Source organism: Alligator mississippiensis, chromosome 2, assembly GCF_030867095.1.
Source record: "Alligator mississippiensis isolate rAllMis1 chromosome 2, rAllMis1, whole genome shotgun sequence".
Lineage (NCBI taxonomy): Eukaryota > Metazoa > Chordata > Crocodylia > Alligatoridae > Alligator > Alligator mississippiensis.
This window is the reverse complement of record NC_081825.1, coordinates 64,101,842-64,128,886: the sequence shown is the minus strand read 5'-3', so window position 1 is coordinate 64,128,886 and position 27,045 is coordinate 64,101,842. Positions and strand designations below refer to the sequence as shown.

The following is a 27,045-nucleotide window of genomic DNA, read 5'->3' as shown; positions in this document are numbered from 1 at the left end:
GGCTGTGAGGCCTGGGGGTCTGTGTGTGGGGAACTGATGGTGCATGACTGGGGATGTGTAAGTTCTGTGTGGTGTGGTGAGACAGAGGTGTGAAGGGGCTTGGAGAGAGACAGGAAAAGAGTGCATTGTGAGAAAATTGGTTGGTATGAGAGACTGAAGTGAGAGCTGGGATAGAGCAACTGGTTGTGTGACCGGTGCACTTTGGAGGTGTGCCGTGCTGGACTCCAGTGGCTTGTGAGACTCCGTCGGTTTCCTCCCTCCATTGCAGATTTTCACTGGAGGTAGCTAGGGTTGGCTCCCCAGGATTCTTTCCCTCCAGGTGTGTGTAGCACAAAGGAGCAATACTTCCATTGTAAGTATTACCCATTCCTCTTCTCTCCTTCATTTTTTGGCTTGTGAGTGGAAGGTAAGCCACCTCCAAGCAGCCTATCTGAGGTGCAGTCTATGCTCAGTAGACCAGAGGCAGTGTTATGAGTCTAATAAAGTTTAGCCTCCTTTAATAAAATCCATCCCATCCCTGTGATTCAATCAGCTATTAGTTAAATGTGCCAAAAAAGCTCCACTAAAGCATCCTATCTTTAAAGTCGCTATAGAGTCAGGTTGAAGTAACATGCTGCCTCTTCTGGGCATGTGTGAAGCTCAGCACAGAAACACATCAAGTTAAAATAAAGGGTCTTTATTTTTTATTTTTAACATCTGCAAGCATCCTACATGATTAATACATGCAAAAATGACAGCCTGGACAAGATGACCTTGCAGTCTTACTCATATGGCTAAGGTTAAGTAAGAGTTCCTTGCTGAAACAGAGACAGCACAAATATTTAAAGTTCAAGAAAATGGAAAAAGTCAAATGTAACGTCATTTGTATTTGACTAGAATGATGAGTTTGATGAATGACCCCCAAATCAAATAAGAAAAAAAACCTCTACTGCATTCTTCACCTCTTACCAGGAATAACTTTCATTAAAAAAGGGATAATTTGCAAGAATGAAGTATACCAACTGCAAAATGCACTAGTATGGAATTTAAAGTCCCAGCTACACATTAAACTTAAGGTGTGATTAACCAATGAATCACCCTTTAAATTGTGATCCACCCACAAGTTCAGTCAATTTATAGTGTGACAGAACAACAGATAAGCCCAAGTTATTCCACAAAAAAAGTGTGTAAAATCTTTGTGGCTCGTTCTTATCATGCCATTAACTGAAGGTGTAGCCAAGGTGCCCTGTGGCTGGAAGCCCTATCAGCTGACAAGGTGTACCACCTGCTCAATGCTCCACAGCTGACAAGGTTCACAGCCAGGCACTAAGTGGAACACTGCTTATGCTGCAAGCATCATCTGCTGTGGGGGTCATAGCTCTGGGAGCTTGTGACTTGCTCATGCAGGGGGAGCTTGCAGTCACAATCCCAGGCTCCCCCTGCACCAGCAATGAGGTATGATTGGATCTGAAGCTGGATCTGAGTCATGCCTCCTGCCATGCATGTGTGAAATGACAGGAGGGGTGACTGTGTGGATCGTGCATCAGATCCTGTCATGCCTTTACCTGAATGTCTAGAGGAGCCCTAATCCACAAACATCTTATACAGCAGTACATATGTTGGCTATTCAGAGTTGCTTACTGTACATTAATAACATGTGGAGATGCGCCCACAGCATAATAAACATGTCTCTGACATTAGTTCCCATTTCCTATAAATATCAATGCTGTGTGTGTGTGTGTGTGTGTGTGTGTGTGTGTGTGTGTGTGTGTGTGTGTCCAGCGCTGGCCCTACCATAACCTTAACCCTAGTCTTTATTAACCCAGGATCCCTCCTGAAATCACAATGAGTTTAAGGTATTCAAGGAATAAATAATCTAACTCATTCTTCATTTACATCAATATAAGTCCAGAAAAACTACAAAGCAGTATAACACTGATAAGAATGGAGAGTCTGATCTAAGAAGTCAAGATTTGGTGCTAAAATTAGCTGTAAAAATGTCATATTCTTTATTCAAAAAAGAAAAATCTCTTTTACTAAAAGAGGACAATTAATAGAATGCATATTTTTCAGCAGGTTTTAGTATGTTTGTCATTTCAAACAAAAAAAAAAACAGTATTAACATCTAATAAGGAGCAAAAAATAATAATTTAATAACATTCAATTTTACCACAAGTACTGACCATGTAACAATTGCATAATAAACTATCCAAGCAAGTAAAGTCTCATTAACTATAACTAACAGCACAATAATTTAATAAAGATCTCTTTTAACTAGGCTCCTAATTTATCAGATTAATGATCTCACAGCACACATATTTTACAAAACTCAAATATTTCAGGTTGAGTTCGTCTTACAGATATAAACAACTAGCACTTTAATAACATGCCACATTGAACTTATTTGTCTGCTGACATAAAAACATTATAGACAAATGATTCAGGAAATGTGTTTCTCCAACTCTTCAGAAACAACATTATACATATATATATATTTACATGGTGATACACAAATATAAGAATCCAAATAACATTTTTTCCACTCTACATTTCCTCTACACCTAACAGTCACCTTCAGTAAAAGAATGCACATGCAAGTAAAGAGATGTATGAATATTATAGATTCTTAAAAGCAAAAGGAACAGCAAAGGCTAAAAGAATCAAGAAAATAAGGCCTTTTATTTATTCAGATATTTTCTTTATTAAAGTCAGTTTGGAGCATCCTTCTGTTAACAGAATACCAATAGTGGTACATGAAAAATGTGAATAAGTATTTTCTGAAAAAGCTATTCAAATTCTCTATTAATCCAACTCTGTTTCCAGTATAATCAATCAATGAGATATCTGCCATTCATTTCAATAAAATTAGGTCCCTTTAAGTGATTCTGAAAACCCAATGTTTGTATTTATGAGCCAACATTCATGTATGTGCTACTTTAAAGTGTCTAGTAAGAAAGCACTGTATTTTCTTGAATACAAGATGACGCTGAATGTTAGACAACTCCCCAATCATTAGATTCGACATACAGAAATTTATAAATTTATTATAATAATCCATGTATGGAATCTAATTATTGGAGGATCATCTTAAATTTGTACTCCCCTCCCCATTACAGTGGTGGGGAAGAGAGGTGATGAGGGGGGCAGTAATGGAACTCGCAGTAGGGGACAGACAGTGAGGAGGCAGTAGGGAGGGCATGCCATAGGGCAGTCGGGGAGGAGGGGGGGAAGCAATAACAGGGCAGGCAGTAGGGGGCAGACAGCGGGGCAAGCAAGAAAAGAAGGCATCTTGCTCCCTGCTGCTTGTCACCCCCCCATTACGTATTTTCGTATAGATACCAAACTCAATACCAATACGGCTTTGTTTAATTCATTTTAACATAGAAAGAACTTTTGACTTAAGACATGCCTGACAGTCAAAACTTACTAGAAGTTAGAATTTGGCCTCTAGTTCCAGATTTTGCCTGATTGTTATATAGGTAGGTAGTTGGAATGCAGTGAAGAAAAGGTCTAGAAAAACAAGCTTCCCCCTTGCTTGCATAGTTCGTCTAGAGAAAGGTAGGAGTGCAGATGCTAGGCAAAAATGGTACAACGGCATAAACATCATTGTATATAAGTCAATGTTAGTAAATACTCTGAAAAAAATAAAAAACTTGTTTCCAAGATTAAAGCTGTGAGAACATCCCTGTCAAGAAAAGCAATGTCCGTCTTGTCTATCTGAAGCAGAAAACAGTGGAGAAATAGTTTGTCTCCTGATGTGGACAAACATTAAAAGTTTCACTTCAACCAAATAATATATTATCTGCCAGTCTAGATGCACAAAACATTCTGAAGCCCTCTACTAGTGTGTATTGTATGAACATGTAGTATCATTCTGACCCTAACTCTAAATTTCACAGGATGATTCCAAGTTTGGGAAGTCTTTTCCTAAAAGTTTACTTCCAAAAGAGGAACAACCCTATTCTTATATAAGTATCATCACATCAAAATGTCAACTCCTGGACACAACAAAGATTCCTAAATCTGGAATAACTCCCACAGAATGGGAACAATTTTACTATTATGGAAAAATATTTAAAGCTACAAATATAGCATACTTCTGGAGAAAGTTTTGAGAAAATGAGATTTTAACATGTTCACCTGATCTAACTGATACTCAAAATGATATTTGGATATAGATGTGATCATAGTAAGAACTTCAATCTTTTAACTTTTCCTATTTTAGTGTCAATAATATAGTGATAACTTGATGGGCATTTGGGGCATCTAGGAACAATTCTATTCCTGAGAACTCAGAGAAGAAGGAGCCAGTCAAATTATGACTTAACAAAAAGAATGATGGTGATAAAAAAAATAGACTGTAAAAATCCATAAAAGATTTTGCAAGCCAATGGACATTTCCCCAAGAGTACCGAGTAAGACATAACCAAAAGAACGATCACTCACCACTATAAAAGTACCATACTCTAACAATGGTTTCCTTTTCTGATTAAAAAAATACTGAGTCAGATTAGAAAACCCCATTCAAGGGATTATAGAAAGTAGCACTCCGTTTTCATTTATAATCGTAGGAACCTCATCTGAAAAATATGCAGCTAATAAACATTTAAATTAGTTTGCCCTTGAGGTACAAGTATTGTTTTTTAAGTTTAGTAACTGAAAATAAACATGTGCATCAGGAAACTCTGAATTAGAGAGGTGATTAAACATTTTTTTCTTAATACCAAATATTAGTGAGGTCCTATTAAATCTGTCCTTCTAGAAGTGTGATAACATGGGCACATCTGTCTTAATATTGCTTTTTGCTGTTTCTAAAAAATTCCAAGGGAACAACATTATTTCTTTCCTGTGCTGCATTAGTGTCTTTTCCTATACAGTTAAAGAAACTAAAACATCTGTCTGTGTGGATCTTATGCCTTCAGACAACTTTACAGTTCAGTTATGTTTCTTCTTTTTTGTGCAACAGTAGGTCTGCCTCCAAATCAAATTGAATATGGTGTCTAGAGGCCTATCTTTTCTCAACTTTGCTTTTCTTTCTCTCTCTTTTATCTACTGGTTAGTGCTTCGAGCAGTTATTGGGCAATTTAAATTGGATTTCTGTTGTTACAGACAGTAATTAAAATGTGGCCTTTCCATTTGATTTTATCATGGCAGGCTACTTCCTGTCTGATTAGTTGTCTGAAATCCAGCCTTAGCTGTCACAGACTGTGTTTCATTTTTATCCAGCCAAAACTGTATTACTGCAATATACTGTATTCAGCATAGAGAAATGATAGTCCAATCTTGAACTTTTATTGCCTATATCTTCTGAGAGCTGACTGTTTAAATAACAGAGATCACTCTGAACTATGATCTTTCTTTATCCAAGCAAGTTTCTGTCACTATTTTTTTTTCCATAGTAAAGAGAATAGAATAGTCCATAGGATAAAATGTTCATTCACTGCAACTACAAGAATGGCATTTCATCATTCATTGCATGTGGTCTGTACTATTTTAATGCACTCTAATGACCATTTTGGATGATGAAGGAAAAGGCAACATACTGTTTAGGTAAGTTAATTTTAAAATGTTCTTCTGTGCTTTTTCATATGAAATGGCTGCCTAGCTGTCAGTCTACTGAACTGTTGTGTAAACCATTAAAAACAGGAGATTATTTGCTGTTGTTTTTTCTCCTTACATACACTGTTTTTTTTTTAAAGTCATTATGGTTTTCTTGCAAAACATGTTCAGTAATAAATTGATTCTTTTTACAAAAAACTAATTTGAGGGGGAACAGAAGACCAACCTACCAGCAAAACCTTGGGACTTGAAATCAAAATAGAGTTCTTATTCATTGATGCTTAAAGATAAAAATCATCAACAGAAATAAAACTCAACCTGACTAAGATTTGCTAGATTGGATCCTAACCATGCAAGTTCACATCTTATATAAACTTCATAAACTTCATATTTGGGCAAAGAGAAACCCACCTTTATAACTGTTCATTTCAAGCACATGATTAAATATCCACATTCTATCTGGACCTTAACTAAAAAGCTAGGTTTTTAGCATGTTGAACTGTACTTCCTGTGCTTCAAATATTTATCTGCACAGGTGGAATGCAAAAAGGTGATATGGATTATTATTATGCTTTCTTTTACTGGGAAAATCATCACTGGGCCTGCTCTTAGAACTCTTTAGATTTATTTTAATTGGATCTGTATGAAAAAGCCATGTCAGAACAACACTGGAAAAGGGATTGTAACAAAAATATTTCCCTCCTGCTTAGTTGTACAAGGTTAATGTGAATAAGAGTCCAGACACGTGAGGCAAGAATCATCATGTACTCTGCTATGTTTTTCATTGGCTAAAGCCAGAAATAAAAGCAACATGACCCTAGATCAGGGCTGGGCAAAAATGTGGCCTGTGGGCCAGATGCATCCCTCTAGGCCATTCTATCCGGCCTAAAAATTTAGAAAATTAATATTAATCTGCCCCCAGCTGCCTGTCATGTAGCTCTCGGTGGCTTGCGAAAACTCAGTAAGCGGCCCTCCACCCAAAATTGCCCACCCCTGCCCTAGATCCTTTGGAAGGCTTTAAAAATGAAAGTGGGACATGGTGGGGCCTTTATCACAAAACTGGCCTTTAAAACAGCTTAAATGCCCCTTTGCACTGCGTTAATGGCATTGCTGTTTGCACATTTGGTGCCATATTCCACTTTAAATGACTTTAGTATGTAGCAAAATAAAACACCTTCGACATGTTTTAGTTTGCTACCTAACAAAGTGCAACAGTGCACAGGGCACTGGAAGCCAATGTGTTCAGGGTTTGGCAGGCCCCGCACAGCTCAGGGGCTGTGGGACCTGGCGGCAGCCCACGCAGGCAGGCTCCACATAGCTCAGGGACCATTTGGCCTGCCAGCAGCTTACCCCCCATAGCTACCGAAAAGGCAGGTAAGGATTGGGCCCCCACCCTTGTGTACATGCCACAGCAGGGCCATTTCTGGGGGTGGGGGGCAAATCAGGGTGACCACTCCAGGCCCCGTGCTTTGAGGGGTGTCACGGCATGGGATCCCCAGGGATGGCCGTGATACCCCTAGGGTTCCTTGAACATGCCAATCCTGCCCCACGAGCACCCTCTTTCTCGCCTGCCATGTCTTGGTGGTAATTCTAATAAAATCGGGAAGATGCTTTCTCACACATCTTCAGTTACGCAAAATCCTCTAATCTGTCCAAAATTTTTGGTAAAAGGCATCAGGTTTAAGGTTATAAAAAAAAATGTAGAGTAGAAGACAACATCCCACAAATCACTGATGATGAAACCGTAACACAGCTAGTAGCAAGCATTTTCACCTCATAAATATATACGGCTGACAAAGATAGAAAGGTGGTCTAAGACTTGTGAAACCTGCATTACTCATTAACTTGCATCCTTCCATGAAAATAAAGCATTAATACAAACTTTTATGGGACTTAAATCTAACCTTAAATCTACCCAAGCTTTTTGTGCTTTTTCAAAAACATACTTACAACATTAGAGGTACATACAACACTAATGATATACAGATACATCCCCTGTTTTTATGCAGGCATCAGAAGCATCTGAGAGAGACTATGTATATGAACCTAGATATGAAAAACTAATTTAACTGTTAGGACCAGTGGCTTTTCCTAGTAATTGTTTACCTTTGTCACGCTGAAGGAAGCCATCATAAATTAAACACTTCAAGGCAGTAATGAAAAATTCTAAACTCTTCTAAATACAATGTTTTACAGACATTATTTATTACTACATCAAATCCAGTTCTGCATAACAAAGCTGCCAGACTGAATCATGTCATTTTATGTCATCAATCTGCTGCTGTATTCCTGGTACCAAGCAGATCAGTAATCAAATTCCAACCATCACTTTACTGCTACTCCAATTAAGATATGAAGCATCAAAGGAAGCTGAGAGAGGATTTATTTTCTTAGGCCTAAACAAATTATTCTTCATTAACTAGTGAGGGGTAAACTTGAAAATGGTTGAAAGTTTCATTAAGTCTGAGAGAAGGTTTGTCAAAACTTATACAGGATCCTACTCCAACAGCTTTCTTAAAGCAATTAATAATCAAAGGATGAAGAATGACCTAGGTCCTCTGCAACCCATCAGATCACCTGTGAACCTGCTAGGGGGTATTTCTGAAACTCACCTCCCTCTCATACCAGCAATTCCTGATACAAATATCAGGGACATATAGCAGCAACTCTGGAAGCAATCAACTTCTGGGAGTCCCTGAGGAATCTGACAGAAGAGGAAAGGCCATATTATAAAGCAAAATGGAAAGTAAAATGGGTATAGAATTCAGTAGAGTCTAATTGAACACTTAAGGGGATAATAGAGTGTTATATCAAGAATATACCTCCTATATCTCCAGTAGGAAACTTCTGTCAAATCTTAAAGAGTTTAAGGACAAGATAAATGCTGGATCGTTTGTATATACAGATGTTAACCTATTAGTGAGCAAAATTGCATAAAATCCCCACAACATTCATGTGTTGAAGGAGAGCTGGCTGGTGTGGGACACTTTTAAACATCTAGTCATTTCATTTAGGTGCCTAATTGGGACTTTAGGGTTTTTTGTCACCTCTGAAAATATGGCTATTCAGATGCCCAAAAAGGAGCTCTGCTGGATGCTGGGGACATTTGAATGTTGGATTCTTAAATTCTAAGAAGTGCTGCTTGTCCATTATCTCACAATATGATGTATAACTATACATTATAGATGTGCAGACTTCCGCAATAAAGTTAATATAGATAATAATGCAAATACTATACTTACCACTTGTCCATTCTGAGGATTCTTATGAGCGTATGGGGGTCCACGGATATGATTCCACATTTGACCAGAAGTCATAGCAAACACAACACACTGAAAAACAAGGAATAAAATATTAAATTCACTGATCTCAGTTTTCCTCTGGGTACTGACACCAGATGCTGGGCATCTTGATTTAAGCTGCATGTCTGTTAACAGGTACAAAGCAAATATTTGCATCTACTAAGAGTGCAGAACAGGATTTTTGAATGTGCTCAAGAATGACTTAGCTCTTCTTGCAATGAAGTAAATAGCAAAACCATCACTGAATTGAAATAGATTTAAACATAGATCTTTTAAAAATTCCACACTGAACCCTCCTGTCTTCATGTATGCTATATTTTTTTATGACCTATATAGATATATCTATATCTGTATTTATGTATATATTAAAGAGGATACATTTCAGTTAAAGAGTTCATTATAAATTGCTTAAAAATCTACTCTTACACAATGCAAAGCTGCTGCAGTACCTAATCTAATACAAGCAGGTTGGAAACAAAAGTCTAGTCAGCTTAACATGCAGGTTCACTTCCAGGTTTGTGCAATTGGAATATAAAGGAGCTGCTTCTACAAAAAAGAATCTTCTTCCTGTAAGAGTGTTATCCTATTTTACAAAGTCTAATGCAGAGTATATGACTTTTCCTTAACTTGTGACAAAATCCTTGGTGGAGTCTACAGAAACATGGAATTTGTAGAGCTACACTGGGGATTGAGGAAACTGTGAAAACACCCCTTCTCAGAAATGATGGTATAGCACCTACAGAATAATAATAAAAAAAAAAAAATCATAAGCATGGCAGTAGTCACTACCAAGTATTTAAAAAGGAAACAAGGACTAATTCCTGATTACCAAGTAAAGAGCAACAGATGTGAAAAATCTGGGATGTCTAAACATGTCTTACAAGGTAGTCCTTGAAAGAATGAAATATGTACCATATGGTTGAATGAGGACACCTTGGTAAATTTCTACCAGAATTAAAGCATCAAAGAAAACAACAAATTGACCCTGATTCTGCAAAGAGCTTGTAATATGCTTGTTATTGACTATGAACATTTCTATCAATGTCAAGGGTACTACTGACAGCGCTTATAGTTAAACACAAAATGAAGGCTTTAAAATATATCACTGGTCCAAGAAAATTAGATAGCTTGGTACATATTAAAAATGGTTAGCAAAACAAAACAAAAAAAGATTAATTGTATTAGGTGCCTCTGATTGTTTACTTTAAAATAAAATGTTATTTACACATTTAGATTAAAAATCAAGGTTGATTTTTCTTGATATAAAAGGTATGCCATGCTAATAGAGGCTTCATGAATTGCTAGTGCAGTGCAGTTAAGAGGACAGGATGCTTCCATTGCAGGATAAAAGGAACAAATAGTTATTTTCATGTTTTGCTAATGCAGGCTTCAAAGGAATTTCTATTGTGATTCCACTGATGAGGCACACAGGAGACAGCAGATGTTTCTAAGACATGAAGATAACAAGGAAGTTGCAATTGAACATGAAAATACAAAGGGGAGGTGAGAAAAAGGTCTCAAGAGGCCAAAAGTTAGGAAGCTAAAAAGTAAACGTTAGGAAAGAGAAGAAACTGATGCACAAGATTTACAAATCCTGGCTTCTGAAACAGTCACCTCTCAGGATTTTTTTTAAATCCTGATATTTACAATATACTCTCTAGGGAGAAATCTGCATGCACAGGAGGGAAGGGGGTTGGGGAGGGAAGGGGCAGAATAAAATAATTAAATCTGTACATAGAAAAATGTTTTTACAGATTAAATTTTGCTGATCAATTTCTTAGCTGAAACCTTGACCACAGAGCACAAACGATTTCTCCATTCTGCTGTACCAACACAGAATTATACCTCTTCATGTTATGGCAATTTCCAACAGAAAAAAAATAAAAAACATACAGTATTTTTTGTTTAGTGTAGGCAAGACTATTTATAAATGAACTAACATTTATTATGTGAAACAGAATGATGGCTCACCCCCAAAAAATTGCAAACCAAACTTAGTTAGTTGGTTTAATTATCAGTGATGTAATTAATAAGACTGAGTAAAATTATTAATGTCCTGGACCATATACTCCTATGGCCTGCTCCTCTGCTGGCAAACTTTGCTTCTGTTGTCTCCCTGCTATGTCACACCTCTGTAGTGTTCCACAGTCTCCACTAGGGCAGAAGTTGGCAATATTTTCCAGCAGGAGGGCTGGAATGACTCAGCTTGGTCAGATCCAGGCAGACATCAGGACCTAGCTGCTGCCACCTCTTCTTCTTATTTCTCAATTGCAGTGTGGCATAGCAAACATCTTCCTTCACCTGCACACATGCTGCCTGATTGCAGCATACCACAGTCAGAGCTTCTCCTCCACCAGAGTCCCAGGTAGCTGACCAGAGTGCAGGGCAGGGGCAGCTGGAGCCCCAAGCAGTTGACTGGTACATGCAGGGGAGCCCCACCTCTGTAAAATGCCACCAAAGCCACAGCTCTGAGGGCTGGATCCAAAGGCTTCACAGGCCAGACTCCCAATCCCTGCACTACAGCTCCATTTTGGAGGGGAGGAAGGTGGAATTTCCTTTCATTCTGTTACTTAATCTAGTTTTTTAACGTTCTAAAATACTATGCTTTCATCATTTCCATTAACCACTTATTGAATATTACTATAAATCTTCTAGGAATTTTTTCTTGATATTCAAATTGGATTTCTTCTTTATTTATATCCATCAAGGCCACACTAATGCTACTCTGAATTCTCTTCATCATTATCATTTATATTGTTGAAATACTTAAAGATATCCACAAGTATCAGAATGCAGTATTCCAAATGCATTTGTATAGATTATACATATATTTATACTTTGTGCCTACTGCATCTGAACACGTAGCTCCAAACTACATTGACCTCTTCTATTTCCATATGATCAAATGCATGAGAAAAACTGGATTTTCAAAAGCACTAAAGGGCTTGTTAAATTTACTTCATTACGATCCTTAGAGTATTCCTGTATTAGTTTTCCAGACTTCTGCCTCTCACTGAACAAGATAATAACTTGTGATGTGTCTTATGAATCTCTATTTTCATTCAGTTCCACTTCTGGACAATTGATATGCAGAACAGTGACTCCCATTTGTACATTTTCTGGTGCAAAATGGTACCAAGGCAGTCTGGATAAAGTAGGAGTAGTGAAGCTGCAATGGCTTTTCTTAGCACTTCCACGAAGCCTGCAGCTGGGAATGCTTCTGCCTCAAAGCACCCCAAGATCTGACATGGTGCTTTAGGAAACTTACTGGATTCACAGCATGTGCATCTTTGAAGCATTCACTGTCTGACAGTTACAGCCCCTTTCTTAGGCTTATTCCCCCATGACAGTTTCTTAAAAGAAAGATTTTCTTGCCATAACCTCTGTCATTTTCTGCTCTATAACACCTCTAAAAACAGGGAAACTTAAGAGCCAACTTGCAGATCACAAAGGCCCTAAAAAGCATGTAGGTTGATTTGGCTTAGTTTTTGACAGAAATATGAATGATAGGGGCAGGCCACTAGGGTATATGGGGAGAGCTTATTGACTATTCCTGGCCATGTCCCATATTTCTGGGGCTCTACTACATACTTTTGTTTGAATATGTCACTTTGTCAAGAGGCCTAGGTAAAGTTTAACAAACAGTTACTATCTACAAAAAGGTTTCTTAATCCCCCCCCATCTTGAAATCCAGATCCAGTCCCTAAGGCCATGTCATTTGGCCCATAGGGCTCCCCACAGGTCTGGAAATTTGGTGGCAGAAGACTGGTGGCAGCACGCCCCTGCTACCAAATTTCCAGACCCAGGCCCTGCATGCTAAATCAGGCACCTGATACTGGTGTGCAGGGCTGGCATAAGATGCCAGGGCCCAATACCAGGCCCCAGTGCCCAAACCAAGCACACAGGGCTAGGAGGAGGCCCACTCCAGTCATTTGGCCCACAGAGCCAAAAGTTTGAGCACTGCTGATCTATAGGTTTGCTTAAGTAGTTGCCAGAGGCTTGAAAGGCCATTTAGCATGGATCCTGAAATGAATCTTCATGAGGTCATATTGTAAGGAGTGACCTAGAAACCACTACTCAAAGACGAAGCAGAAGAGAATGTTATGTGACGAATGCCCATCTACAATGATAAGGAGGAGACAGTCTCGGATAAAGGGGGGTTGAAAACAAAATAAGAAACAGAGTACTGGGTTAAAGGGCTCATTAAAATACTAAAAATCACGCCCCTAGGTAGGGAAAAAGTATGTTAATGAAACACACATGTATGTAAATGAGATACATGGCTAAAACACAGGTATAGAGACACGCTCAGTAAAGAACTCCTTGCGTCACTCCTTTATAACCAATCAGCAAACAAGGATGTCTATGAAGGCTCAAAAACTCCTGTATAAAAGATCCTGAGAAACAGTAATCTGGCGTGCTTGTTACGTGAAATTATTCCGCTCGCACCTTTTATTGCTAGCAATAAACTTTCTTTATACTTTCACCCCTGGTATCTTTATTGGCCTTTGCATACCGGGCATGATCCCAGACTTGAGCTGGGGCTCAACAGTTTTTGGCACCCCAGATGGGACTGCCTTAGATAAGGCTTCGTCCGGACTATCTGACGACCAGAGAACCGCTCTTCCGAAACGAATGTCAGGCGCGCCCCGGGATCTCTTTTCCTGGTGAGACTTTTGCTTCAGGGGGAGCTGGATCACTGAGGCGGCAGTAGCCTAACGGTGCAACGCCATAGAGTGAAAGTACCAGTAACAGGCACCTGGGTGAGAGGGTAGAAGGGGCATAAGGCCTACCATCAGTACGCCTGCCTGGGATTATCTCTGTAAGTATTCTGTCTGACCCGAGTCCAAGATGAGTGATTTTTCCCCTGTGAGGACGAGGACTAAGAACAGATCCCTGAATCCCAGTCAGACAGTCAGAACTGGGAAGGCAGCCCTGAGATGGGTACCATTAACAGTAAGGTTAGGAAATGTACCCCCCTCTCTTGTGTATTGGGACATTGGGCAGAGTTCGGTGGGGATCCTATGACTAAGAAGAAAGCTAAATTCTTCTGTGAAACTGCGTGGCCACACTATAAGCTAGATGATCAAGAACATTGGCCTCCGGAGGGAAGTATTAATTATAATACCATCTTACAATTGATTTTGTTCTGCCGGCAGAATGGTAAATGGGAGGAATTGATGTATGCGCAAGCTTTTATTCTTTGTAGAGATAGAAAGGTTTTGGAGGAATGTGGATTGGGGGAGGGGGTTGGGATCTGTGACATGGCAGCGGCTCGACCAACTGCAAATCCTGTCCTGGAATGTCCAGAGCTGGAGGCTCCCCTCCCTTTGCCACCTCTACCTTATCCTCCTCCTCTCCCCCCTCCTCCTCCTCATTCGTCTGATTCCTCGTTGGCATCTGCTCTTCCTACTTCCTCCCCTCCCCCCCCCCCGAGGCGGAGGTTGAGAACACTCCCCGACCCAGGGATCTGGAACAGAACCGACCATGGCCGTCAGGTGCTTGGCAATCTCCAGAATCCCCGACTTCTCCTGATATAACCCCGGGAGGTGGGTGGAGAGTACAGTTAGGAGCAGACTCCGGGGTTAAGGGAAAACATCACAGGGAATCTGATCCTGGCCGTGGCAAGGGAAATGGGGTATTTCCCCTAAGAGAACAAGTGGTACCCGGGCCCCTTGAAGATGATGGTGAGCCAACCTACCGTCGAACCTTTGTGCATGTTCCTTTCACTACCTCAGATTTGTATAACTGGCAGAACAATACCCCCAGATTGAGAGAAGATCCTGAAAAGGTACGAAACCTGTTTAAAACGATTTTCAAAACCCATAACCCAACCTGGGCAGATATTCAGTCTCTTTTAGATGTCCTGTTGACACCAGAGGAAAGGAGGATGGTAGTAAACAAAGCCCGTGAGTACGTAGAAAAGGAAATTACCGCAGGGCACCTGCAAGGAAATAAGGAAAATCATGTCCCCACCCAGGAGCCAGATTGGAACCCAGACCAAGAAATGACCTCCATCCGCGCCTATCGAGAATATATCCTCCGAGGATTGAGAGATGCTGTGAAAAAACCTCAGAATCTCAGTAAGGTGTATGAGGTTCGACAGGAGACGAATGAGACCCCGAGTGCTTTCTTGGAAAGAATTTACACTACTTTCAGACAATACACCCACGAGGACCTGGAGGATGCATCGAACGCTCGCATGGTAAATATGATCTTCATAGGTCAGAGTGCACCGGACATTAGAAAGAAATTGCAGAAGACAGATGGAGCAACAGGTATGCCTATTTCCCAACTAGTAGACATTGCTTACCAAGTATTTACTAACCGAGAAAGTGTTCAGGAAAAGAAACAGGACAAAAAAAGAGGAGAGAAAGATAAAAATGCAGGCAGCCCTAGTGGCAGCTGCAATCAAGGGAAAACACAGAAATGAGGCATCCCGGAGACAGCCTCAGAGGTGGGGTCCATTAGAAAAAGATCAGTGTGCCTATTGCAAACAAAAGGGACACTGGAAGCGGGAATGCCCCAATCGGAAAGTAAGTGAAGGTGAAAAGAAAAGAGAGGAGAGCAGTGGACTGTTTGCTTTTGGAGGGGATTCAGATTGAAGGGGACCAGAGGCCCGGGAGGGAAAGAAGCTATATGCCGGCTAGCACCCCTAAAAAAACAAAGCAGCAACTACGGGGATTCTTAGGTACAGTAGGTTTTTGCAGGATTTGGATTCCAAATTTTGGGGTTATTGCAAAACCTCTGTATGGAGCTACACAAGGTGATGAAAAGGTGCTCGAATGGACTGAAGAGTGTGAGCAAGCATTCTGCCAGTTAAAGCAGGCTCTTATTGAAGCACCCGCCTTAGGACTACCGGACATGAGTAAGCCTTTTTCCCTTTTTGTGCATGACCAAAGGGGGGTGGCCGTGGGGGTATTAACACAAAAATTAGGTAGCTGGCAGTGACCGGTGGCATATTTTTCCAAGCAATTAGACCTTGTGTCATCCGGATGGCCTGCTTGTCTCCGGGCCGTTGCTGCCACCTGTCTGCTAATACAAGAAGCTGAAAAGTTAACCCTAGGCCATGAAATGACTGTATATGTGCCTCAAGCAGTGCTTACAGTCCTGGAGCAGAAAGGAGGGAACTGGTTAACCCCGGGAAGAATGACTCGATATCAGGCCATCCTCCTAGATAAGCCTGAAATAAAATTGGCTGTTTCTCGCACTGTAAATCCAGCAACACTGTGGCCATCTATGGCTGACACACCAGATCTTGTACATGATTGCCTGCAAACATTGGAAGCTGTTTACTCCTCAAGACCAAACCTGAGAGACCGACCCCTTGACAATGCTGAACTGGAATTCTACACGGATGGCAGCTCGAGTATGGAGAATGGAATTCGAAAATCCGGATACACTATTGTGACTACACAGAATGTGATAGAAGCAGGACCTTTAAACCCATCTGTTTCAGCTCAAAAGGCTGAACTCATTGCTATGACTCGGGCTTTGCAATTGGCGGCCAACAAAACTGTCAATATTTATACTGACTCTAAATATGTTTTCCTTGTTTTACATGCTCACGGAGTGCTGTGGAAAGAGCGGGGTCTACTTGATGCTAAAGGAGCAAGCATTAAGCATAGCAAGCAAATAAAAGCTCTCCTCAAGGCAGTCTGGGAACCGAAGGAGGTAGCGGTAATGCATTGTAAGGCACATCAGAAAGGGAACGACCCCTCCACAAAAGGTAATTGATTTGCTGACGCTACAGCAAAGAGAGCAGCTAAAAGACCTCAGACAGACTTGCTGCCCAAAGTAAGTAATCTGTTACCTCTCCTCCCAGACCTATGCCAGCCTGTGACACCACAGTATGGGGAAAGAGACAAACAATTGATAAAAGAGTTTCAAGCAAAGAAGGGGGAGCACGGGTGGTTAGTAGCAAAGGATGGCCGCATTATCATCCCAGCTGCCTGGGTTCATGCGGTAGTAAAGAGCACACATCATGGCACCCACTACGGGCCCAGGGCCCTGGTAAGATGGATCAGTCACTATGTAACTGGAGTGGGATTAAAAAAGAAGCTGCCAAGAAAGTATCAGAAACGTGTGAGGTCTGCCAGAGAAATAACCCAAAAGGAGGGAGAAAAGAAACTCCAGGACATCAGAGAATAGGCAATGGGCCAGTAGAAGAATGGCAGGTGGATTTTACCGAGTTGCCCTGGCAACAAGGGATGAGATATCTCCTTGTCTTTGTGGACACTTTCTCTAATTGGGTTGAGTGCTTCCCATGTCGGACTGCTCAAGCCTGAGAGGTGGTCAAGGCGCTCCTACGAGAAATCGTGCCTCGCTTCGGACTTCCAAAAGGAATAGGGTCAGACAATGGCCCACATTTCATTGCACAAATTACTCAGAAGGTTTCTGAGTTCCTGGGAATCAGCTGGCATTTACACACTCCTTGGAGACCCCAGTCCAGTGGAAAGGTGGAACGTATGAATCAGACCTTAAAAAGACACCTTGCAAAGATTTGCCAAGAAGCTTGACTCAAATGGCCAGAGGCCCTACCCTTGGCCCTGTTACGAGTAAGGGTCGCACCACATTCTAAATTGGGATTAAGAACGTTTGAGATAATGTATGGTAAGCCTTACCCTCTGAGTCTGCCCATGGGTACTGAACAACAGTTACATGTTTTAGGAGAGGGAATGATTAGAGAATATGTATGGTCCTTGGTTTTTGTTTTGTCTTCCATCCATCAGCAGGTATGGGACGTGCTGCAGACACAGGATCAGTCTCTCCTGCCCTGGAAAACTGACTATTACCTGGGAGTTACGCCCTTGTGAAAGACTGGAACGAGGAACCACTTCGAGCCAGATGGAAGGGCCCATATAGGGTGCTTTTGACGACCCCGACGGCAGCAATGCTCGAAGGAATCAAGACTTGGATACATTCCAGTCGCCTAAAGCCGGTGGCTGGACCAGAACAAGAAGGAACCCCTGCAGACTCTGGGACTAGAGGCAGAGAACAGTGGAAGGTGGAGTCAATAAGAGACTTAAAATTCCTATTCAAAAGAAAGGAACTTTAAATAATTTGTCAATCTTTGATCAAGTTTTCAGGCCTTATCATGAAATTGTTCAAGGTTTTATTGTGGGGCGCCCTGATCTGTCCACTCCTTCTCATAGGAGGGGAAAACCTTTTACAACAAAAATTTGACCCTCAGGAAAATGTCTGGATTTATCTGGCCCGGGAAATTTTAAATAGAACAGACTTCTGCTTAGCGGGAGGGATCAATGCTCATCTGGTTTTTACCTCATGCTTAATCGCAGTACCAACCCCTTTGAAAATTTTACAAAATTATACTATGCTGAAAGATATAGATAAGGAAACTACATATCAGGATATATATAAGTGGGGGACTATTGTAAAAGAGAAAAGCAGAAACATGTTCTCCTTACGGGTTCAGGCAACAGCTAATGCTTCCGAATGTTTCCTAATGGTTAATTGTACTGATAATTGCCTTAAATTGAACCAAGGTAAAAAAATCCTCTGTAATAAGGCCAGTCAAATATCCTAAACTAGGGATTATGGTTTGTTGCTGTATCCAATGTTTACCTGTTTTTATATCTATCTTCAGGCCTAAGGTAAATCAAATGATTTTACAAACAAAGAAAGCTGATGATACTAGATTTGTGTTAAGCCAAATTGAATGGAGCAATCATAATAATAATTAAAAATGCTCCAGAGGGGGGAATGTAATGAGTGACCTAGAAACCACTATTCAAAGACGAAGCAGAAGAGAATGTTATGTGACGAATGCCTATCTGCAATGATAAGGATGAGACAGTCTTAGATAAAGGGGGCTTGAAAACAAAATAAGAAACAGAGTACTGGGTTATAGGGCTCATTAAAATACTAAAAATCATGCCCCTAGGTGGGGAAAAAGTATGCTAATGAAACATACATGTATGTAAATGAGATACATGGCTAAAACACAGGTATAGAGACATGCTCAGTAAAGAACTCCTTGCGTCACTCCTTTATAACCAATCAGCAAACAAGGATGCTTATGAAGGCTCAAAAACTCCTGTATAAAAGATCCTTAGAAATAGTAATCTGGTGTGCTTGCTACGTGAAATTACTCCGCTCGCACCTTTTATTGCTAGCAATAAACTTTCTTTATACTTTCACCCCTGGTATCTTTACTGGCCTTTGCATACCGGGCAAGATCCCAGACTTGAGCTGGGGCTCAACAATATATGTTGAAAAACATCTTAGTAGAGTCCCTCAACAAGTTAAGAATAAACTCAAAATACTGTATATTTATGAACATAACAAGAACTATAAATTAATCTTTGCTAACATAAAGTGTTAAACATGTTTGTATCTATTTTAAACCAAAAATAATTTAAATTAAGATGCAACTCATGCATCATTTCTTGCATTATTTTCTAGGATTTGTTTTTGGTTCTATCCAACTTAAATTTGCCTCTGTGGTTCCAGAAACTTACAAAAGCTATATGGCTGCAATGGCTTTATTCAAGTTATATAAAATAGTTATCCACTCAAGTGGTATCAGGAAGGGAGAAGGTATACAACTGTGTGCCAAAGAAGATAGTTACATATAGTAACTTATTTTTCAAGATGTGCTCAAATACACAGCATTATAAGAGTAAGTAAAACTACCCAGGGCACTTGAATCAGAAACTTTTGCTAGCTACACCATCATGGTACATCATGCACCATGTGTCTCGGTGCTATCAGCTAAGGGCATAAAAGAGGACTGGTTGTCCTAATTGCTTCCATTTCTTTAAAGTGGTAAATTGATGACGACCACCCCAATGATGTGGGGACCAATGAAATGAGAGGTATTTTACAATTCTAAGAACAGTTACTGTAAAGTAACTGTGTCATCCTTGGAGTTATTTTGCACATGCACATTTCATTGTAGCTTCAAGCAGTTGGTTTTGGTAGGACTCAGGAGTAGTAAGACTTTCAAATCTACCAAAATATCAAGTGAATTATTGTTATGCCGAAATCCACGTTAAGCCAAGAAGTCTAGCCTATAAGCATGATAATTTGAAAATGTATGTGAGACCATGTGAGGGCATTATGTATATTTGTAATGGGAACTTTGTTCAAAAGGCTGCTGAAGTAGCAAACAGTCCACTCAAATGAGGTTATTCTTCAGCAAAGGTTAGCTGACTAGAAAGTAACAATTCCTTATTCAAAATGTCACCCATCTCAAAACTCACTGAAGTACTACCATTTTTCTTTCACTATGCACTGAAAAAAAAATGTTTCAGAAAGTATCTTTTATTAGACCAACCTATGATACCAAAAAAATCACATCTACCCAAATCACCTTGCCTGCCTATGCCCTTAGACCAACACAACTACAACCCAAAACCCCTCAGAAAGGCTCTTGTTTTGTTTTCAGTATAAAAGAATAAGGTTCTCTAATTAAGGAAATTATCTGTTCCTTTTCTCTTCATAAGTGAGGCTTGGGAAAGAGAATCAGTAGACAAATAACCTGATTTAAGTGGGCATACATTTTACATGTTGTCACAAAGAGATGCTGCCCTCGTAGAATATCGTGTAAAGTGGATCGGTTACCAAAGCTTAAAGTTATGGATCAGAGTCATAGGGAAGTAGGGACCTTGGTCATCTAGACCAATTCCCTGTCTGAGGCAGGATCATTTCTGTCCAAGACATTCTATACAAATCCACTCTTTAACCGCTTAGCCAAACTATACCGTCAACTCCAACACAACACAAGCCATAACACTCTAACATCCCACAGGTAAGCCAGGGGGACCAGAGCAGCTAATGTCCTGCTATTGTAAAGGTTGTTGAGAGACAGTAGGAAGGGGGATCCAAGAGTGGGGAAAGGCTCTAGAACAGGGGTATCAAACTCACCCCAGACCCCAGCCCAGATCCAGATCACAGAAGCTCTTCCCAGGCTGGATCTGTGGGGCCTTGTTTGGGATGCAGCAGTATGAGTCCAGAGCCAGGCAGCAGCGTGGATCTGTGATGTCCTTCCCCTTCTATGCATTCATCAGGCAATTTATCTGCTAGTTTTGATGTTAAATTAAAAATAATAATGAATATGTGGAAAGTACACCTTGCTATTTGAAATTTACTTCTGTAAACTGATTAATATTATTTTCATTTAACTGTATCCAGTTTCTTTTTCTATTCTGATGTTTTGAACACTCATTCACAGTAGCCATAACAAGAGAAAGGGAGAGAATGTGTAAAGATGATATTCAAATCCTTAGGAATAGTCCCAGTAAGATTTTTATTTTTATTAGCAATTAGGGAAGTTAGTATCAACCAGATCCTCAAAGAGGTGATATTCAGAAAATGCGTAAGAGTTTGTGAAAAATTCCCACATCAATTCAACTTTTTTTTTTTCTTTTACTACTGATTGAGGCAAACTTCCTGATAAGTTCTTTGAATGTATTCAAGTGCTCAGAAATGGGAGACATTGATTCTGGGGAGCTGCCCTATCCAGAGGGGAGGATAAGATATGGAACTGGTGCTTCTTCTAACATTTTCTCCTCTTAGAATCACAGAGAAGTAGTTATCTAATCCAGCCCCCGGCTTAAGACAAGAGGATCCCTGACTAATACACCCTAGCCAAGTGCTGGTCTAACCAGCTCTTCAAGATATCTTGAGGTAGAGATTCCAAACCTTCCCTAGGTAGCTTGTTTCAAAGCTTGAGCATCCTCATTGTCAGAAAGTTCCTCCTAGTTGTTTCCCAGAGGACGACAGAGAAAAGCCCATCTCCATCCTCTCTATAAAATTGCTCATTGGGAATTTTGGGAATCTGGGGACTGGTATTAAATCTCCCCTTAGTTTTCTCTTCTTCAGGCTAAATAACCCTGACTGTTTCAGCCTCTCTTAATAAACCTTGCTTTCTAGGCCCCTAATGATTTTGCTGCTCTGCACCTCCATGAGTTCTCAAAGAAGATAACTAATGGCTCCCAAATTACCGTGAACAATTCCTTTACTACCCTAGGGTATTTCAAGACCTGCTAACCTGAAAGCGTTCAGCTTCTCTAAGTAATTCCTAGCCTGTTCTATTACTCTAGGCTGTTTGTCTCCTTTCCTATCTTCACTGCCAACTGCACTTATCACCTGGTAGATACTACTATTTATGAAGACTGAAGTAAAAAGGCATTAAATATTTTAGCCTTCTTATCATCTACAACTAGACCACCTTCTGCATTCCGTAAGGGACCCATGGTTTCTCTGGTCTTTGTCTTACTTTTGACATACTTGTAGAATCCCTTTTTATTATCTTTCATGTCCCTTACCAGCTCTAACTCAAATTGTGCCTTGGCCTTCCTAATTTTCTCCCCCCACATGCCTGTATGATACTCTTATATACTCTTCCCTAGTACAAGTTTCCACTTACTAAATTCCTTTTTGAGTTTCAGCTCATGAAAAGAGATTGCTTTCTTGTGTGACTATATGGAATAAATGCATCAGTTATTGAGGTGTAGCTTTTTGTTTTTTTGTAGTTGAAACAGGTGATTCTGGAAATCTAGGTCCCGAGTGAAATCAAGTTGATCTCAAGGTGTTGCAGCACCTTGTTTGAGAAACACTGGTGTGGTGGAATAACAGGTAGACATTTAATTGGTGTTAAAACGGACACTGAGGACATGTACAGTTTGCCTGAGGCTGCTTAAGTGTTGACAGGATTGAACAATATCTGTATGGCCAAAATGTTGGTCTTGACAACAATCACCTTGGTACCAGTCAAAAGTGTTATCTTTAAATGTTCCAATGTCTATAACTCATTGTACTATTTTCATAATCCAGTGCCAGAAGACATGTGGTATTTGTAAGGCAAATTTTTAAGGGAATATGAATACAACCGGTCTGTCCAACACTAGAATTTTTATTACACTTGCCTGAGCCAAAGTATGGGCGCAATGCTTGTTTTAATTGATTTCCTTGTACAAGACAGAAAGAATTTGAGGTCTGAACCCTTGCCCGTCATGGTTAAGTACAGATATTCAAAAAGTCCAAGCCTGAATTGATTCAATCTGTGCTGGCTAGTCTAACCTGCATAAATTAACTGATTTACAAGTGGATAGAAATTCATTTTTGATTCAGGAAATGCATGCACATACCTACATTGGCTCAGGCCAGAACCCAGGGGCACTAGAACAAGCCCTCCCTTCCCTTCTACACTCCTGAGCTGAGAGGCAGGGGGGGAGGCAGGGGCATGGCCAGGCCATGGCAGGCTGCTATGAATAAGGCTGGGTTTAAACCCCATCCTGGCCTCTACAGTCCCTAGCCAGGGTGTGCCTAGAGGGGGAGGGGGAAGCAACCCGTGCCAGATCTCTCCCCCCTCTTCCCTCCCTCAATGCTCAAGGGGCAAGGACTGTTGCCAGACCCTTCGCTGCACAGTGAAACTTCATTTGATATAAGGTTTTCAGGGTAGGATTCATTTGATATAAGCATTTCAGGGTGGGAGATGCCTGCACTCAGATGGCTTTGAAGCCAGCCAGGAAGGAGCTTATCAGAACATAAAGCTTATCAGCCCATCAAGCCCTACAAAAGAAAACAAAAGTGTCTCCCTTGTTAGTTCAAGCTCTTCCTACCTGCAGGTTGCAGGCATTTGCAAGCCACTGGCTTCTTGCTCAACCATGATGCTCCCCATTCACACACACACTCTCTATCAGCAGCTGGAAAACAGAGCTGCCTTGATGCTAGCCTTATCCTGTTTAAGAAATGAAAAAGCTAAACAGAGATCCCAGATGCACGCACACTGCTACCACCAATAATCACAGCAATCATGGGGATTAAGTAAAGTGCTCAACAAAGGTCTGGATATCTGGTACGTGGCAGTGGAAGCATGGGGAGGGTGGCAAAGGCAGCGAGAGAAAGCAGGAGAGCCAGAAACCTCAAAGAAGCCAAGGAAGAAGGGTGAGAGCTGCAGCCCTGGCTAGCTGACAGACATTCCCAGGTGACCTGCTGATAAGTACCAGGATGCCCAAAGTAGACACTGTTCTGTCTACCTGTTACAGTGAAATTGGCAACATCTCTCATTAGTTAGCAAGGGGGGCAGAAGGGGGTCATGGCTAGATGCCCCTAGCCTGAGGCAAAAGGGGATCCCCATTTGGAGCCCCTGCAAGTGGGAAAGGAAAGGGGGTGGGGAATTGCTTAAGCAGGGAATCCCTGCTTAAGCAATGAGCCGGGAAGACTGAAGGTGGGAAAAGAGGGAAGCCTGGCAGATACTGCTGTGCCTCTGCCAGGCAGATCCCAGCTGCAGTCCCCCACCCCTTTCTCAGCCAGCTGGAGCAGTGATAGTGCTCCGGCTAGGGAGGAGAGGCGCCAGGCCAACCCTGCTCTCTGGAACAGACATCACAGCCCAGCCCAGCACAGGGCTGAAAAACATGCTGGGATGCTAGGGACTTGGACTTGGGGACTTGGATTTAACTTAAACCAGGAAGGGGTCTAGGACAGAAGTTCCATAAACCGGTTTGACGTCAGTCAAGGAATTATGTCTGATACTACATTCAATCAGATTTATCTTAAACCAGTTTTGGCCATTTGAAACTGGTTTATGTCAGCTGGACTTCTGTTCTGTTACAGGCTTAAACCAGCTTCTGATCACTTAAACTTAAACTTCTGTCTCTAACCCATATGTCCATTACTCAAACAAAACATGCCGCTTGAACTTCTACAAATCAGTAGGCACAACAGCTCTGCATAATAACAGTGCTTGAAGCCTGGAGCCTTCTGCATGATCACAAGTAACTAACTCGAGAGGACCTGTTAAAAAACAAACAAACAGATTTTAGAAAAAAATAGTTCTATTAATTAAGAACAATGGTGGGGGGAATAGTTTTAATATGCTTTATGTTAAGTAGTTAACTAGGAGAGAAAGTCATTACTTAGACTAATTTCTCTCAGCGAAGTGTATTTTTGCTTCAGATCCCACTATGCACGAGAAGATAGAACAGGGAGGGTGCCAGTGCAACCGCACCATTGGCATAAGGACATGGAGTGCGTATGTTATAGTTCTGCTAACAGAGGTGTCTAATTCAAGTGTGCAAGATACCCAGATATTAACAGTGGAGATATATGTAGATAATCACTCAAAAAAGAACACTTTTATGGACATTAATCATATTTTATTTTATGCCATGTACTAGTTATCACTTCTAAATTAACTCCTGCCTCTTTTTCTGACAAAAATAGTTAAGGAAAATATATGTTTATATGTGGAGATTTTTCTTCCTTTTCATTTAAAGCAAAAAGATATATGAAGTAAGTGCTGAATATGAAATAGTATATACAGTTATGATTTTTCAAATCAAAGTAAAATCTAATTAAGAGTTTTGGGAAATAGATTCTACTCAATATCTATTCTCATTGGGGCAGGATCTGTAAGAACTATATATTATTAAGAGAATAAAGCACATGTACTTCCTCCTACTGTTATCATACAATTATAGTACTTTTCAAATGATTAAGAAAGGATAGATGTTAGTCCAAATCCTGCTCCAGTACACAACTGAAAATCCCAAAACACCATTATAAAAGTGATACTAACTCAATTAGGAAAGTGACATGAAACCAAAAATGCCATCCCCGTGAAGCTTGTTGGATGTTGTGCGAGAAGGATAGGAAGGAGCAGAGGGTAAGGGGGCTACTCCATCCCAGTATGTGCAAACACAGAGATAGATTGCAGAAAGCTAACCAGGTGGCCAGAGATAACTTGAGAGAGGCACAGAAGAGGCAAAAACAGTAGTATGATAAGAATGTAGGGGAATGCAAGTTGCAGGTGGGACAGAGGGTGTTCGTCCTGCTGCCCAGCTCCACAAGTAAGTTCCTGACCTGCTGGCAGGGGCCTTTCCAGATTGTCTGCCAGATTGGCCTGGTCAAGTACGAGGTACTGCACCCTAGACATAGGTGACAAAAACAGATATATCATGCTAATTTGTTAAAGCTGTGGCAAGAGTCAGAGGGACTCCTGGCTATGCCACTACTGGAGCAGGAAGAGTTGGCAGGGGGAGGGGGGGGAGGCATTGGTGGACCTGAAAGGGAGCTAGGAAGCGAGGGGGGTGTCTCAGACGGCCAAAGCTGACTCGAGGTGATTCAATAATTACTCGTTTGTCGGGGCGGGCTGGTGAATAGAGAGGCCGAGAAAGCTTTATGGTTGTAAAACTTTACTTACGTCGCTTGCTGTTGCGATGAAAAACGGTCCGGTCATCTGAACAACTACATTAGTTGTTCCAGCTAGCAGGGCTCAGGCCAGCACGTCCGTCTACAAATCGGGCCGGCAGGGAAAGGGATACATCTGGGATTGCGCTCGGCGACGGGGAGACGAATCGATAAGTGATCAGGCTATCGATTAGCTCAGCCACGAGTCAGATCTCTTCAGAAGCACTCTGCAGCGTGCTCAAAGTTCTCTGACTTGGGCGGAAGTCACGTGAATTTTTAAACGGCTAGCAAGCCAATTACTAGCCGCCATGTAGGAATAATTTAGAACTGGCCAATAGCGGGACACAAATTTGCATTCGAATGGCGGGAACTCTCTTGCACTGGGGGTTTTCTGCTGCAACAGAAAACCTTTACTTCGCAAGAGGCTCTCATGTGGCGGGAAAATTCCACCGTGCCGAGGCACCAAAATCACTGGGTTGTGACATGCCCCCTTGCCGACGGCACAACTGGAATTTTAGACACATGAGAACATCATACGGCATCTTTGTTTCGGGATTCACTGACCTGGCAAAGCTTTAACAACCAGTAAAATATATGTATATAAACAAACAACTTGATAGACCGGTCTTTTCAACAAGTTACAAAATACAATAACTTCGAACATATAACAACAACTGTTGATCATCGTCTGATGGGAGAACAGCGGCTTGGGACTTCCTTCGTCTGGTAGTCAGTCCGTCCTCTCCTATTAACAGACAATGTCAATAAAATACTTAATAAAATGAGAAAATAGTGTTATAGCAAGGTCTGAGCTAATAAACGTTCCCCGTCTCAGTGTCTCCTTCATAATCATCACTCTATCAACTTGAACGAACTGCAGTCTGGAGCTTGATGAATCTCACACTCGGGCGGTTGTGAATGACCACTTTTCTGGGGTTAGTCCTGCAAAGAGAGAAAACAACAACACAAGACAAAAGACTCCTAACTGGATTTACTGTAAGGATACTGGGTGAACGTTGGAACGGCTTGTCATCCAGTTGTGATGAAC

The 27,045-nt window shown here is 41.0% G+C and overlaps 1 protein-coding gene across 8 annotated transcripts in view; it reads right to left on the bottom strand.

Annotated features, from left to right (window-relative positions):
• Nucleotides 1–27,045, bottom strand: part of TUSC3 (tumor suppressor candidate 3) — a 324,556-nt gene that overhangs the window by 169,598 nt on the left and 127,913 nt on the right. For 5 of the 8 annotated variants that reach the window (XM_059721779.1, XM_059721780.1, XM_014594993.3 and 2 more), the window contains one exon: nt 8,781–8,870. In XM_059721779.1, the coding sequence (XP_059577762.1) occupies nt 8,781–8,870 (90 nt within the window). Of the gene's footprint in view, nt 1–8,150; nt 8,243–8,780; nt 8,871–27,045 lie in introns of all 8 variants that reach the window. The other 3 variants (XR_009459776.1, XM_059721778.1, XM_059721781.1) reach the window with 1 other exon arrangement.